General features: G+C 44.1%; 2 protein-coding genes across 3 annotated transcripts; both read right to left on the reverse strand.

Moving 5' to 3' along the window:
• Window positions 1–2268: 2268 nt before the first annotated feature.
• Window positions 2269–9627, reverse strand: elk4 (ETS transcription factor ELK4). 2 transcript variants are annotated; one of them, XM_062461906.1, is made up of 6 exons: window positions 9155–9627; window positions 6605–6816; window positions 5418–6143; window positions 5092–5328; window positions 4755–4880; window positions 2269–4641 (listed from the first exon to the last, which is right to left on the reverse strand). In XM_062461906.1, exons 1-6 carry the CDS (start codon window positions 9213–9215, stop codon window positions 4543–4545), a joined length of 1461 nt encoding a protein of 486 aa, XP_062317890.1. In that variant the 5' UTR covers window positions 9216–9627; the 3' UTR covers window positions 2269–4542. The 2 variants fall into 2 exon arrangements, with proteins under 2 accessions (XP_062317890.1, XP_062317881.1); XM_062461897.1 differs by having other exon boundaries at window positions 6605–6819; window positions 9155–9626.
• Window positions 9628–10463: 836 nt separating this feature from the next.
• Window positions 10464–14745, reverse strand: si:ch211-117k10.3 (Krueppel-like factor 15). Its single transcript, XM_062461920.1, has 3 exons — window positions 14603–14745; window positions 12883–14030; window positions 10464–12761 (listed from the first exon to the last, which is right to left on the reverse strand). The coding sequence occupies exons 2-3, from the start codon at window positions 13968–13970 to the stop codon at window positions 12593–12595; spliced, it is 1257 nt and encodes a 418-aa protein (XP_062317904.1). The 5' UTR covers window positions 13971–14030; window positions 14603–14745; the 3' UTR covers window positions 10464–12592.
• Between the last annotated feature and the right edge of the window lie 779 nt (window positions 14746–15524).

The raw sequence follows: 15524 nt of genomic DNA on the forward strand, positions 1-15524 counted from the left end.
ATAGTGCAATCGGATACTGAGATAAAGTGGCTTATGCATACTGAATTGCCATTAGATGGACTTATAATAGTTAAATAAGTGAATGAATGTCAATGGGACAATGTCAATCTTACATCATCTAGTAGAAACAATTTTAATACAATATAAAAAATTATGTCTATTGGATAGGTGTTAGCTTTACAGTAAGTGAAGCTTTTGACTTATAGAAAATAAAGTAGTTCAACACAGGTAATCCCGATTGTTTAATAACATTACATTGTTTACAAGAGCACAGATTCTACATAGATCTAGCCTCTTAATTTTGCTCTCAAAGGGCACCAGATTGATGCGTTTAACTTTAAAATGTAATAAATGTTCTTCCTTGAGGGGCGGGGGTTCACCGTATCCTTCTCACCTTTTTTACCCCTGACCTGTTTGCATGCCTGATTTTAAGACCATAAAGATTGAAATTTAAGACCTACACAACACATTACCAAAGAAAATATTCAAATCAAAGAAATTCGGAAAAAAACTTATTTCAATGAATTCAGTCATTGAAAAAGCATACATTTAACCCTTGTGTTATCTTCGGGTCATTCTGACCCATCAGTCATTGTGACCCACCGTCGTATTGCGACAGATTTACCGCATACAAAGACAAAGTGAAGCATTTTCTTTTAACCGTTGGGCTGTCTCAGACCCCCCACATTGCAAAGGTTAAAAGAAAATTATTTTAATTTGTTTTTGTATTGGGTAAAATTGGGTAAACACAACGATGGTTCGTTATGAACCTTTGGGTCATGTGACCCGAAGGCAGCACAAGGGTTAATTTACAGATAAAGCAATCACATTAGTTACCTAATTTAATTCAGCACTAAGTACTAGGGGTGGGGGATAAAATAGATTCACATATGAATCGCGATTCAGTCTTCTAGCAATTCTCTTTTTTTTTTTATGTAAGTATATATTGAATCGTATTTTGATTACAAAAAAATGAAAAATCATGAATCAATTTTTTTATCGAATCGTGACCCCAAGAATCGAATTGTGAGGTACCAAAAGATTCCCACTCCTAATAGACGGTAAGCTGTACATTTCTGTTTAATATTTATCTGTGTTGCAGAAATAAATAAGTCTATTCAAGAAGGGGACCCTGTGGTGTAGTGGGTTGAGAACAAGGGCCTACACCACAACAACCTGGGTTCAAAACCAGCACAGAGCATAGTGCCAAACACATCCATAGCCCAGATCCCTGTAACCGCAGCGCACTCCCCGACTGTCCAGATCCCAACTGTCTTTACAGTTACCCAACTGTCCCACCAGGAAAGGCTCAACCAAGAGTCTAAAAAGAAATGTACCTTATATAAGTTAAGTCCAAGAGCAAGAATTGAGCTGTAAGAAGATCCTTCAGACAGATTTGAACACAAGACCCCTCACACATCCTTAACCACTGTGCTATCAGGGATCATAACAAGCTCCACTCAACATAACATTTGACATTGAACTATCTAGTTGTAACTAACTGCAGAGTTGGGGTGTCAGAAAACCAGAAGAAAGCAGGGCTCCCTGTTAACTCACTGGGTTAGTGTGCGTGCTCTTTCAGACATGCTGGTGCAGTACCGCAACAGCCTGGGTTCTAATCCAAATTTTAAATTGTTTATTTTAACTTGTTACATTGTGGTCATGTGAGATGTGGGACTTCACATAGTTTCATAAATATCATGTCTCTCCTCTCCGCCAAACGCTTGTTAATCTCAGGAAGATTCTCTTTCATTTAGTTAGAAACAGAGTGCGAATTATACAATGATAATCGGGGGGGTCAGCTTCTTCTCCAGGGTGTAAAGTAATATTTACAATTACAGGTAAGAACGATATATAAATGTATCGACCCCGCCGACCTGTTGTTTTTACCTCTTTTGGGGGGGTCCAAGTCTTAATTAGGGGGGGTCAAATCCCCCCCCAAGCCCCACGTAATTTGAACCCTGGACTCTAGAGCTCCGCTTTGTAGGCTACGACTCAATACTTTTTTGCTATTTTGTAACAACTTTCTGCGGCCAGCGTTTCTGGAAATGAACAAGGGTAAAACCTTTTTAGACCTGACTAAATGAAATTTAAGACCTCGGATGAAAATCTGGCCGTTTTTAAGATGTTTTAAGGCAAGTTCAGAATTTTAGACTTTTTAAGACCCTGGGGGAACCCTGTCATTTTGCCATGGTTTATCAAAAACAGGTGGATGAGTACGACTTTATAAACATGGTGTGGTGCATAACTCCATAGAGACACAGTCAGTCTGGCTAGAGAGACTAGTTTATTTAATCTTTTTCTCATATTTTAGAGGCTGTGTACTCCTCACATCAATATGCCACTTCAAACAAGCAGCCTGTAAACATTTGAAAAGCTTTGAACAAGTACAATTACTGCAACTGGACAAAACCAAACAGAACAAGCAAACAGTCTGTTAACGTCTTTTTAAGCGCCAAGTTTGACATGAATGGTGATTCAAGAAAACAACATACAAATACTAGAATGTTGGGGCAAGAGAGATGCTTGGATGAAACTTCATACCGTTGGAAAATCTTCAAAAATGGCTACTTTTCACCTTTAACTATTGTACAAAATAGTATAGAATAGCATAGAGTTTTAAGCTTATGTCATTTTTCTGAAATAGAAATGTCACTTTTCAGATACAAAAATATCTGCTGTTAAATCTGTAAACTTTGATAAACAGGGAACTCAGATGCAGAGGTTTTTCTTCTACGTTAAAATATAAACATTTGATTAAGACCATCCTGCAGATCTAGGGAGATCAATCTTGAAGTCAGTTTGTGCATAGATTTACAGATTGTGTTGATTTGGACAAAACTAAGTAATCACAGACAAATATAGATTTAATCTACTTTTTTTTTTTTTTTTGCAATAGTGTAAAATCTGTATCAAATCTCAAACATAGAAAAGTGATTTCATATTTTGTATCCAATACTACAGGAAATCCTGAAGTTCGAGTGCCAACGTTATACCACTACCAACACTTAACGCTATCAAAGTACTATATAAAAACTTGGATTTATGTTTCTCTGCACAAGGCTTTGATTGCACAAATAGTCAATGTCATCAAGGGACAAGACCCACAATCGGAGAAGAAAACCACACAAACAAAACATCTACATTAAAACCATATTCAACTACAGAAACCACGACAGCATGGACACCACCATCTGGCCATTACAAAAATATACATTTATGTTCAGACTGAAGGTGACATGGAAAATATCAAAAGGAATTAAAACGAAACAGATAGGCATAATTGACTTTTCTATGTCACATGGTTATGTTTTAATGTCACTACTAATGTTTAAGCAGGTAAACAGTGGGGGACGGAGAAGCAGGAGGAGGTACAGCACGTGGGGGTGCACTATTCATGTGCATGTCCTGCGCGTCTTTGCAAACATGCAGAGATGACGCCTGCACATTCCTTTTGATCGTCGAGCCGTATTCTCCCTCTGTGCAATTCTGAACTATAATCCATACTTGCACACACACACACACAGGAAACCTTGAGACCACGAGAGAGAGAGAGAGAACGAGCCATCCCAACTGAACTTCTAACGTCGACAGGATGTGATTTCAAAAATCGAAATAAATGTTTGTGACGTGGCTTACAAATGGAAAAGGAAAATGTGTCAAAAGACCTCGGCACGGGATCATGACCTTAATGCAACTATCATACAGCACTGCTGTAAAAAAAGCTGTAATAGACAAAATTAAGAAATTTGTTTCTAGAAGGGTCTAGGTGAGCACTTTTACTTCCCAATATAGTAGACCCTGCCTCCTATCCTGGTGGAGAGAGCAGAGGTGTGGCACCAAGCTGCCTGGGCCTGGCTGCTCTGACAGTCCCCCCACCTGCTCTCCCCTCCTTCTTCTGCCGCTTGGTAAAGGCAGAGGCATGGCTTGCATTACACAAACATCAACATACACAACACAAAGACAGCAAAGAATCTACACTGCATTAGCTAGGGCCGAGCCCAGAGGGCTGGACTAGGGCCTGGGAGGATTAAGGCACCACTTAAAGTAAGCATGTGTTACAAGAGGCATTTCTAACAGGAATGGGCAGCAGTGACAGGGGCTTACAATGAGTCGCCTGTAAACATGAGAATCTGAAACATTCCACCAACGTCCCATTCGATGTGGGGACTTCCGCTGCTCCTGCCTTATGGCTTGATTCTACTGCCTAATAGTCTACACCTCTATATCTTTCATAGCTATAGCTTCCGAGTTAAGGTTGAGGTTTGAGTTAGAGCTTAGGGTTCATGTTTGGGGTTAAGGCTAAGGGGTTCAGGTCAGGACCCTAGGTGGGGGTTGAGGTTGAGTTCAAGGGTCAGGGCTCAAGGTAGGGATTATGGCTTCTAATCAACAGGACACCTGTGCCCAGTAGCTGACATACAGCAAACATCCAGCCACCCCCCCCCCCCCCCAGGCACAGGGCCCCCCAGCAGTGTTCTGGAACTGGGGTGGAAGTGAGTATGACGACCTGGCTGCCAGATGGGGTTCATGGTGGAGGGTGTCTTATGTCTTCTGAGGGTCTGGGGAGATGGGCCCAGGGGTGTTCGTCCCGTCTAGACTGTGCACTGGTATCTGGAACTGAGGATTCAGCACTGAGGGAAACTGCAAGACAACACAGGAAGTCATGTGTGAACAAAAACAAAACATGGGTTTGAAATAGCTTCCACAGACACTGTTCAGGCTCGAGAACCAAGGAAGGGAAGGGCGTTTCTGACCTGGAAAAGGGTGTGAGCAGCCTGCTGGCGACGGGTGGCGGGGCTGAGGGGAGCCACCGGACTGAGCGTGCTCCAGAAGTGGATGTTGGACAGCAGGGGGCTGGGAGTCAGCAGCAGGGTGGGAGTCTGAGAGGAAAGGAAGAAAGACTGTCATGACGAGGAAGGCCTTTTTCTACATGACCTCAGCTTAGACAGTCATGTGAGGCCCAGCCAGTCTAAAGAGACTCTGAGGGTTTAATGAGGGCAAATCCAGTTGGTCCACCACGGACCTCAAGCCACTTCAACAAGCTGGATGTGTGTGTTATAAGACGTGAGTGTATGTTTGTGCCTGTCTGACCTGCAACAGGGCGGGAGTCAGGGAGGCCGTGGGTAGGGAGGGGCTGTAGAGGTTCATGGGTGAAAGGTCGGAGGAGGTGACCACCAGAGTGGGGGCGCTCAGCTCCAGGACCTTGGGCTTGCGGGCCTTCCCTCCGTTCTGACTGTACCCACTGAGACTCCTTCTGCCTGGAGAGAGGCTCATCTCTCTGTCCCCTGGACACACCTCACCACTGGACACAGAGCCTGCCCTTTCCACCTGGCAGAGAGAGAAAACCATGTTGAGTTCGCTCACATTTCCTTAACCCTGACATTCAAATGAGCTGTGTGTGTGTGCTGCAGCCTTACCCCCTGTGTCTGTGTGTCGGTAGGCTGGGAGCAGCTTGACTCATTGTCGCTGTCAATCACCAGTTCCTGAGTGGAGTCAGGAATGATGCTGGGGGAGGGGCTCCGTGACGACAGCTCTGACAGGGCGAATCCTGGCAATGCAGACTCCGTGGATCGGACTGGCTCCAAACTACACCCAGCAGGGGGTGGGAGCGAGGAGTGTGTTGTCACAACATCACCTACGGGGGGTGGGCTTTGGAGAGGATACAGCGTTGAGCTGGATGCTGGAGAGGTTTCTATGGCAACCTGAGGAGTGGGTGGTGTGCTCCCGAACTTGATGACAGAAGGAGACCTCGGGGGCTGCTGTGGCAGAGGAGACAGGTCCGAGGCTGTCTTCCTGTCTGCCAGTTTGTCAGCCGGGTTCTCCATCTTGATGGATTTGAATAGTTGTCGTCCATTTTGTAGTGAGGTGAGGGTAAAGGATGTGTAGAGCCCAGAGTGGATGTAGTCATTCCGATTGGATGGCTTGGTGCTAAAGCCCTGGCCGCCTGGCCCCCCTCCAGCCCTGCTCTTGTCCCCAGAGTCCCCTTCTCGGGGTATGTTTTCCCCTCTCTCTGAGACAGGCGGCGAACCCCCTGCACCCCCTTCACCCCCCTCCGGCCTGGCCGACGTCTCCCCTTTCAGGATGTCGGGGTAGGAGACAAAGCGGTAGACAAACTTCTGTCCGTTCACCTTCTTAATAATGTTCTGCAAGAACGAGAGAGGATAGGAAGGCGAGAAAGAAGAAATTTTTCAACCATTTAGAGGGTCAGAGTCAATGTGTTTACATTTAGGCCCATGAAAGGTAGTCAGAAGTAACATGAGACCACAGAAAAGCGTTCCGCGTGGGACTCTTCCATCCTTCCTGTCTGTGACCAAACTAGCAACCAATCATCCTCCAGCTAAACATACCAGTCCAGCCTTCCCACTGACAAGGGGCCAAACCACAGGCAGAGTGGGTGAGACAGACACAGCTCTGTGCTGCAATAGAGGCTGTATACGGAGTGGGTTCAAGGCTGTAAACATAACAGGCTATCCAATGTACTGAGGAGGCTAGGGGCCATATACTGAGGGGAGAATCTCAACTTCTGGAAGTAAACCACCAAAAAGGTTTCTGTCTGTCTGTCTAGGTGTGTGGGGGTGTGGGTGTATGGGTGTGTGTGTGTTACCTTGTCGTAGTAGTATCTCAGTGCTCTGCTGAGCTTGTCGTAGTTCATGCTGGGCTTGTTCTTCCTGGCGCCCCACAGCTTGGCCACCTCCTCAGCCTGTAGCAGCTTAAACTCTCCGTCATGATTGGTCCAACAGATCAACTGATCATTGGAGGAGTCCAACAGGAGTTGGAGAAGAAACTGCCACAGGGTCACTGAGCTATCCATGTCCCCTGCTATGCACACAAACAGAAAGACAAGCAACCGTTGCAGTCAATAACAGTCAGTTACGGTCGAATGTAGGAACTGCACACTTCCGTATTTCTCAGAACAAAAGCAAGACAATTCGAAATGTTCTTGTGTATGTTGTATGGTGGTTGACTACCAACAAAAATAAGTCTAGAGCCAAGTAGCCCAAGTCTTTAGGATGGCAACCTTGAAAAAGAGAAGCAGACCACAATTCTGAAGTGCACACACAAATGTTGATGCTCTGAAAAGCGAAACTCAAGGGCTAGGGAGCAAGGACAGGTTTTCACAGCAGTAGCTCTGAAGAGATTATTCCCATGGTGCACTCCTTCAATGATGTTCAACACAACAATGGAGGAAAATGCTATGGGCACACAAAAACAGGTGTGCCGATGGAGAAAATCAACCAGCACACACTAAGAGCATCTGTTTTTCATACTTGGCTATCGTCAGTTATATCCTACATAAGTGACAGTTCCTGGTCTTACATACTAGGCCCTTAGACAAGAATATTGCCTCAATTTAAGGGATATTACACTGTGGCTGCCTGTGACTGTTTCCTCCCTTTAAAATTACAGCCTGTCTGCCTCCCTGGCTGAGCAATTGTCTGTCTGTGGGGTAATTATAAGTTCCACAGTGAAAAGTGAAGGGTTTCTTAAGTAAAAGAAAGATTTTAAAATGTCGCTCTGCCTAGTTGGCTCTAAAGTGTGTGTGTTTGTGTTAACCCATCAAAGATTATTTACAATAACATTGCTTTACTGACATTCCCAGTACATTACTAACAAGCCTACATGTATTTCTCTGAGTCGAGATTTACTTGAGGCTTTGTTTTTGTTTAGCTGGTATCCCTCTGGAAGGGCCTTGAAGACAATCTGAAGCTTAGTTGCTGTGGGCCAGTTTAGGAGAAGTCAGAAAGCCTGACTGAATAATATAATCATTTTAGACCGTTGCAGTCTCCTTTCCTCTGTGTTGATTTCAAACACTTCTGTATTGTAGTCTATAAGTAATGCATGCATAGTGTTTTAAAAGGAAATCCTTTGCCAGGACAACTGTTGCAGAAGCAGAAAGTAGGATCTCGAGGCCATAACAAAGCCATCATAATAGCCTTGGTACAGTGATGTAACACATTAAAATTCACTTTATTGATCCTAAAGGAAATGTCAGACAACATGGAAAGTGCACTGGTATAACACTGGATCGTTTGGGTCATGCACTGTGCTCCTTTTGCTGCTTGACGTCTTACGTTTACTCTGTATTCGTGTGTGTAAGCTGCTTAGATGAAGGCTAAATCTGCCCTGACTCACTCGGCCAGATGGGACAGGGACACACCCCCCACACACAATCTGTCCTATCATAGCTGTTTAAAAACGGGTGAAAAGGGGGTAAAATCAGAACAGACTCTAAAACGGCCGCCAAGAAGATTACCGATATGATTGGGGATCTGATTATGTAACTGTGACAATACTCACAGCCTAGCTGAGTCCAATAGAGCAAAGATTAAAAGTAAAAAAATAAACCTTGGCCTGTTACAACAGTTTTGATACCTGGCTAGCTAGCTACAACTCACCACAACATTGGGGTTTGAGTAGCATTCACTATACGAACTAACAAGACTAGTCAGCTAACGCTAACTAGTGTATGCCTAAGCTAACGCTAACTAGTGTATGCCTAGAATAGCTAGCCTACTCATGTGCTGTAGCTAGGTAGCTAACAATATCACAACTAGATCTAAGTCAAATGCATCAAGCAAATCATACTACAAGCATGCAAATGCAAACATCAAGCTGACCACAACAGTTTGCTGTGTTGCTACTTCGATGCAGCTTTCCTTTTCAGAGATCCTACGAATTATAACATCGTTCGACTGACATTGACAATATTTGACAAAAACAGCTGGTACACTAGCTACCTAGCGTACATGACTTATCAAGCTTTAAAAAGCACCTAAGTTGCGACCTAGCTTCAGTGCTTGAGCGGAACAACTAGAGAGATTGTTGTATACGAGTCAGGTATAAAAACAATACAGTGCTAATCTTATAAAAACAGAAGCACTGGTATTGCATGCAGTCCAAACACCCCCGAATTGCATAATTAGCTTGCTACATTTAAAGTTAAAAACAGAAACACGATTGTCTTGATATTTTGAACTCCCCCACACACCACTGTCACTGACGCAAGGTACTGTGTATTCTCTTCAAAGTTGAACTTGAGTGACTGAGGGGCCATTGATAGTTGGGGGAAAACGTTTCTACCGTGCTAGTTTGATACCTAGCTAACACCAGCTAGGTACTTTTGTAGCTCCACTTATGATCCATCATCACTTACCTTGGCTACTACTAGTACAAATCGAGTCCGTCGAAATCCCGAGCCGTCCAAAAATGTCCATACAAATACCAAAACATTCTGGCAGGAATTGAGCTTGTCAGCTTGTGTAAAAATGCAAGCACACTAGACTGGCTTAGTGGTATCTTAAGGCGTGGTGTTCATTAACAGAATAGTGTGGACTGTCTTTACTTTGTGCAATTAAACTGTTGGAAAGTAGCTAGCTCTCAGTTTAGCTCTGCGCAGTACACAACAGGAAATTAAAACCTTGCTGAGATCACTTCCTATTTCGTTCCCATCTCCGACGGCACCAACTTATTGGCGTTAAACCATCTAGCAGAGCAGTCCCCTCTGTAAAATAAATGTTACGCCGAATCTATCTGATATATAAAGATTCAAATGTTATCTATAAAATTGATCGAATACATAATCTGTACATCCTCCCGCGTTCCTATTCCATTGACTATGACTGTATGGATGTGGTCTGTCTGGAAAGTGCGTGGGAGGTGTGCAGAGTACTTGTACCTTGCTTCATCACAGGGTCTTTACTCGCGTTCACCACTAAGTGGTAGCCTTGTGTATTGCTCAGGTTGATATATTTAATATTACTCCCGGGCAAGTACAGATAAAATACGGTATATTATTTGGCATTCTCAGATAAAAGTCTTGAATCAGGATGGATCCTCTGTATATGTACAATAAATATGCAATGCTTGTCAAGCAGTTCATGACAGTTGACATGTACTTGTGTCCCTGGCCTGATGGTATCTCTGAGAAGAATTATTTATCCACTTGAGTCTGCATTATATATCCTGCTCTCTTAAAGAAGTACATCCTTGGGTTTAGATGAGTGAACTGGTGAAGGGGAGGGGGGCACGTTATGTTTATAATGCAACCTATTCTGGTCACACCCACTCTACCCAGTTCAAATCAGCTGCGTCCAGAACCAGACATTCCAGTCTTTCAGGCTTCTGAAGCACAAAGAAGAATGTCCATTTTTAGTTTCTCGTCCTCCTCTCTACTAGCACTGCACACCCACATTATTTCACACAGAGGAACAGCAGAATCACTGTTAGCAATATGCTGGCATTCCCTGTACCGGAGCCAACAGAATTATTTTCTTCTTGTAGAAACATGCAGAAACACCCATGCCAGCATGCCACATACTGTAAGAACTGTCACAGGCCTGAAAGTTGTTTGGTGGATAGGTTTAGTGTGGTCTACTGACAGTCTTGTTTAAAGTCGTATCCATGGTCATCTTCGTCAGGATACATTTATCTTATTCACATGAAGAAAGGGATTGATAATGGCATCAGATGAAGCAACTGTTGTACTTTATTTTCATACATAGGAAAATAGCATTTCTTGTATTCAAAAAATATAGCCTGTATGTCAGTGGATATAGCTGCTGTGCAGACTGGATGTGTTGTGGATATTTACAAGTTGGCATGGTCAGTACAACCAGCCATGCACATCACAGCCTACCTGTGGGGAGATGCATTTCTACATGACTACATACAGAAAAGCTTGAAGAAAAAATCTTATTTCAACACAAGTCATGTTAACATAAAAAGTTACAACTACATACACACCTTCTTCTGCACTTGTAAGTCATTTTGATATGATGAACTGCTGCTACCGTCTCATATTGAAGTGCTCTATTCAGGGTTTGACAGTCAAAAGTGGCACCTTTTTAAAACTGGTCTTGAATGCAAGTACAGCATGAAGTGCCTGTTACCACTCTTCTGTTCAACATTTCATTTTAACACAATAATATCAGATATAACAGATTTGACCAAACAGGCTGGACCAGCAGTACAAAAAAACTTCTTGTTACAGCACCAGAATTGTGGAACCCAAGCCTCTGTGGTCTGATCATAGGGATCTGTCATCTGTTATAGGGAGACATCATTCTATTTGCTTGATCATTTTCTGCAGTGTTTCATAATTACCCATGATACGCCATACAAGAGCTTAGCTTCTGTTGGTTCCCATGTACTTGGATAAGGTTTTTTGACGCGTGTCAACTACAGTAGATGAATCACTGCAATTTCATTTCAGCAGTCCTTTGCTCTGCTCAACAGAAGTGCATTAGAGACCACAGGGCTTGGTTTAATGGACTTTAAATGGGTCTGAGCTTATAGGTGGTGTACAGTGGGATTCAAAATCTACAGCTTATCCACTTCCAAACCTAGAAAGCAAGTCCTTGTAAAACGACTATCAAGACTTATGTGCTGTGTTACAAATGTTACAGGAAATAATGAAACTTAAAGATTCTTTGGCACAGGCATACACTGACAATGCAGTTGTAGGCCAGTGCCTATTAAGTCATATCATCTGGAAAAATTTCAGACGAATGACCATACAACGAATCTCACATAACTCTTCCACAGAGACATCACTGGAATAGCTTAATGCACTGAGATAGGAACGTCTCTTATACGACTACACATTCTGCTAAGTGCTCTGTACAAGTTAGTTCAGAAGGCCTACTATTACATTTTACTGATTATCTAAATGGATAGATAAGGTCAATTGTTTTTTTGGGAGGTAATTAATTAGCTTTCCTTGCTGGCCACTAAGAGTTTACAGTAACTGTACAACTGTAAATCGGAATAAGCAGTACTTAACATCACATTGCTTTGTAAAGCTAACTTGTAAAACATTGGGCCACTTTCACTCGCATTAGTTTCAATAAGAGAGAAACTAGGCTTATAGCTTGTAGATCACACATAGGTGTGTGTGTGGCTCACGTTTGAAAATGACCAAAAAGGACTGGTTTGGCAAAACTCCAGTACAACAATTACAATCCAATAAGAGCAGGCATTTGTTAACTGTGCTAGCAACTGGAGTTGCTCTTGATAGGGACCATTAAGGGCTCTGATTGTACGAAGGCATCAACCCCAGGTAAGGTTAAAAAAGGGAAGGAACACATAGGCTAGTAAACATGCTAATTGGTCAAAGTCATAAAGTTCAAAGAGCAACATGATTGCGTGAGCAAAAAGGCATCAAGGCCTGATGTTTGGCATTGAAAAAACTGAAAAGATTTAAATTCATTATCAGCTATCAGAAATCATGATTTCCCAGGGCTAGGAGTAGAAGCTCGAGGCTGTGAGAAGGCTAGTCTCTGATGTGAGACCTTTTGCATGTCAGTCTTCCACTGGGGGTAACCGTTCAATGTAGCACTGGCTCAATGTAGCACCAAGAGAAGCACTTATCTCAGGATAGTTGAGGATGGATTAGAGTGATGGGAGGAAGGATGAGAAGGGACTAAATGAGGGAGACGGGTGGAAGCCAGAGGGGTGGGGGATCAGAGCTTCAGGTCTCATTATGTTTCTGTAGCACCAGTCCCGAGGAGGGCCTAGACCCCCTGGCTGGGCGAGCCTGAGATGGGAGGGTAGGAAGAGCTGTGTCTGCTGAGGGGCCTGGGCAGGGTGTGGCTCAGACTGTGGTTCTGATTATCCTTCCTGGCCGTGGGCTGCGGTGCACCTTGGTGTGTTTGGACAGATGGTCGCTGCGGGCAAACTTCTTGTCACACAGCGAGCACTCGTACGGTTTTACCCCAGAGTGGGAGCGTCGGTGACGAGAAAGTTCATCAGATCGGGAGAACCTGAGGAGACAAGAGCTTCAACACTTAACCACCAGATGTCAAGTCACAATGAAATGTCTAGTCTCCATTTGAGATTTACACCATCTACCTTTAGCTGTCCTACCGAGGAGAGAGCACCTACCTCCAACCGCAGTCAGGCCAGCTACACGTGTAAGGCTTCTCTCCTGTGTGTCTGCGGAAATGGGCTTTAAGATGGCTGCTCTTGGTGTACATCTTCTCACAACCCGGGTGGGAGCATTTATGAACCCTAAGTGTCTCTGTAGGGGGAACTCTGTTCACCCGAGGGGGAACAGCTTTCACCAGGCTCACACCACCCTGACTCCCAAGCCCTGTCACCCCTGCAACCCCCACGGCCCTCACTGTGATCGGGAGAGGGGCAATCTTGACATACTTCTGGTCTGGTCCACAAGGATCTCCACCACCAAAGGGAAGAAGCGTGGCAGAGGGTACTTGTGAAGCCAGCAGGGTAATGTTCTGCCCTACAGCACCCTGGAGCCCCAGAACCAGGTGGGCCAGCTGCAGGCCGGCATAGGACCCAGAGGAGCCTGCCTGGGCCAGGGGAAGGGACTGGAGTTGGAGAACTAGGGGGGCACCAAGGACAACAGATGGGGTTAAAGGTGATGGGGAGGGAGATGGGGTTGTTGGGCTGGGGATGTGCAGATTGAGAGGTGTGTGAGGGCTTTGGGGGGAGAGAGCAGCACTGACCACTGAATCATTATGTTCACTGTGTTCCTCGGGGTAAGAGGAAGGAGGCTCTGTTGGGCTGGATGAGGAGGGTGAGGATCCGTTTCTAGGTTCGTCAAGGAGGAGTAGGCCCTCTCTCACCAGCTCCATCTTTTCCCTCAGGAACTCTTCGATGTCATCCAGGGTTGGGGAGAACTGGGATGGCTGGCGGAGAGGAAAGTCAGGCAGGCTCGGGTCCTGTGAACCGCTCCCTTCCTGATTCTCCCCCTCTTCTGCTGGCGTATGGGTAAGAAAGAGGTGCAAATGGCCCCCTTCCTCGTCACCTTCTTCTTCCTCCTCTGCTCCTGGACTGGAGCTTAGATGAGCCCCCATGTCGCCCCCCTCCGGACTGTAACAGTAAGCTGAACCGCCCCCCTCGCTTCCCCCCTCACTGCTCCCTACATCCTCTAGTCCCAGGGAAACCAAAGAACAGTCTCGGAATAGGGCATTATCAGTAACCAGCGTCCTGCTGCTTATTGACACCATTGATTCAGTCCAGATACAAGGAGATGATGTTTGTCAGGAAACCACAGCGGAAAGTCTAACCTGCAAAGATAACATTGGGATAGTTGGTAACTTAGCATAATTCACCATAAATGCGTTTGGACACCTGTTTTCTCCTAGTGTGTCATTTGGCACTTTGTGGTGTGATTCAGGCCAACTACGAGGTTTGCAAAATACACGCTGAATGCAATTTGAGAAACATGAAACAGAGCTACGCGAGTTACAAAATACACAAAATGATATATCGAGCACTCATACGCAAACTAGTTGCAGCAACTATGAATTTAATATACATTTTACACTGTGCAAGTTCACGTCTAGTAGGTTTCACTTGTGACGCATGTATATTGGGGGGGGGGGGGGGGCGGGGAGCAAGAACAATACTTTACAGATGGTATATATTATATTATATGTAAAAATACGGCGCCCACCCAATACTACACACGATATTTACTTGCGAGGCGCATGGCAAGCCACCTGACTAGCTAGCTAGCTACAAAAGACGGACAGGAATTCACGAGTCTCAAGTTCGGTCGGTCAATATTCTATTTATACTTATTGAGCATTCTCGCGCAAGCAGAAATATCACATTTAGAGGGATGTATCGGACTTACCCTCTATAATTTTATTATATCATGTAATTAATCGAACTACGCCCACTGGCAAGTTTTTCTCCGTCGTGTTATTGTTAAAGAAAAGGATTCCGTCCTTGCCACGGTTCCATGTTGGCATTCTTCACTGAGGCCATCACATGACTGCATTGCTGTACACTCGGAGGCACGGATCCAATTCCGTGTTTCTGATTGGTTTGAATTGCGGAGGCTCGCCCTAAAACATGAGCTCTCATTGGTTTCCACTGGATATATGTTGTTGTCATCATTATTTTGGAAACATGGCCCATTTGTCCTGCAATGTCTAACGCCACAAGTATCTTAAATGTTGCGTATGCAACATATTTAAGATCTACAGCCATTAAAATGTGTTATCAAAGCTTGTTGCATAGTATGCAGAGATTTAAGATTGTTTACGCTTGTTACGAGGAGCATGTGGTTGATCAAGTATGGAATGAATGGGTAGGTTATGTTCTGGAATATGCGTATTTGATCAGTGGTTTTGGAGATAGAACAGGGACCTCTGGTGGTTCAGGACTCGCGGTGGCTTAATCCCTATAAACATTGCACACAAATGTAGAGTCTAATACTCTAGAAGTCAAACGTTCACATAAGTGATTTGGAGATAACATAACATGATAATAGACTGCGTGTAAGTTATTTTTTCAAGTTATTCGGAATGGTACCCTTTCTGTCCTCCCCAGAGAGGAATTAAGCCGAAATAGCACATTGTCAATCGCTACAATAAACGGATTACAAAAAATCCTCGAAGTGTATTTAGAGATTGATAAATCAGATTTAACTGAAAATGATGTAGCCTACTAATTGATGAAACATTGTTGAAGTCCTATAATGACAAAAACAGTCAATACATTGCCAGAACAATTTGAAATGTGTTTTATCTGTGTCCTAGACTAGAAAGGTC

This window comes from Osmerus eperlanus, chromosome 1 (genome assembly GCF_963692335.1).
Source record: "Osmerus eperlanus chromosome 1, fOsmEpe2.1, whole genome shotgun sequence".
In the NCBI taxonomy this organism is placed as follows: Eukaryota; Metazoa; Chordata; class Actinopteri; order Osmeriformes; family Osmeridae; genus Osmerus; species Osmerus eperlanus.

Excerpts from the sequence above, each read along its gene's own strand:
- elk4 (XM_062461897.1), bottom strand. The coding sequence starts at position 9,215 with ATGGACATTTTTGGACGGCTCGGGATTTCGACGGACTCGATTTGTACT. Across the intron at positions 6,820-9,154 it reads TTGTACTAGTAGTAGCCAAG|CAGGGGACATGGATAGCTCA; the intron begins GTAAGTGATGAT and ends TTGTGTGCATAG. Across the intron at positions 4,881-5,091 it reads TGACTCCCGCCCTGTTGCAG|ACTCCCACCCTGCTGCTGAC; the intron begins GTCAGACAGGCA and ends CTTTCCTCTCAG.
- si:ch211-117k10.3 (XM_062461920.1), bottom strand. The coding sequence starts at position 13,970 with ATGGTGTCAATAAGCAGCAGGACGCTGGTTACTGATAATGCCCTATTC. Across the intron at positions 12,762-12,882 it reads TGGCCTGACTGCGGTTGGAG|GTTCTCCCGATCTGATGAAC; the intron begins GTAGGTGCTCTC and ends TTGTCTCCTCAG.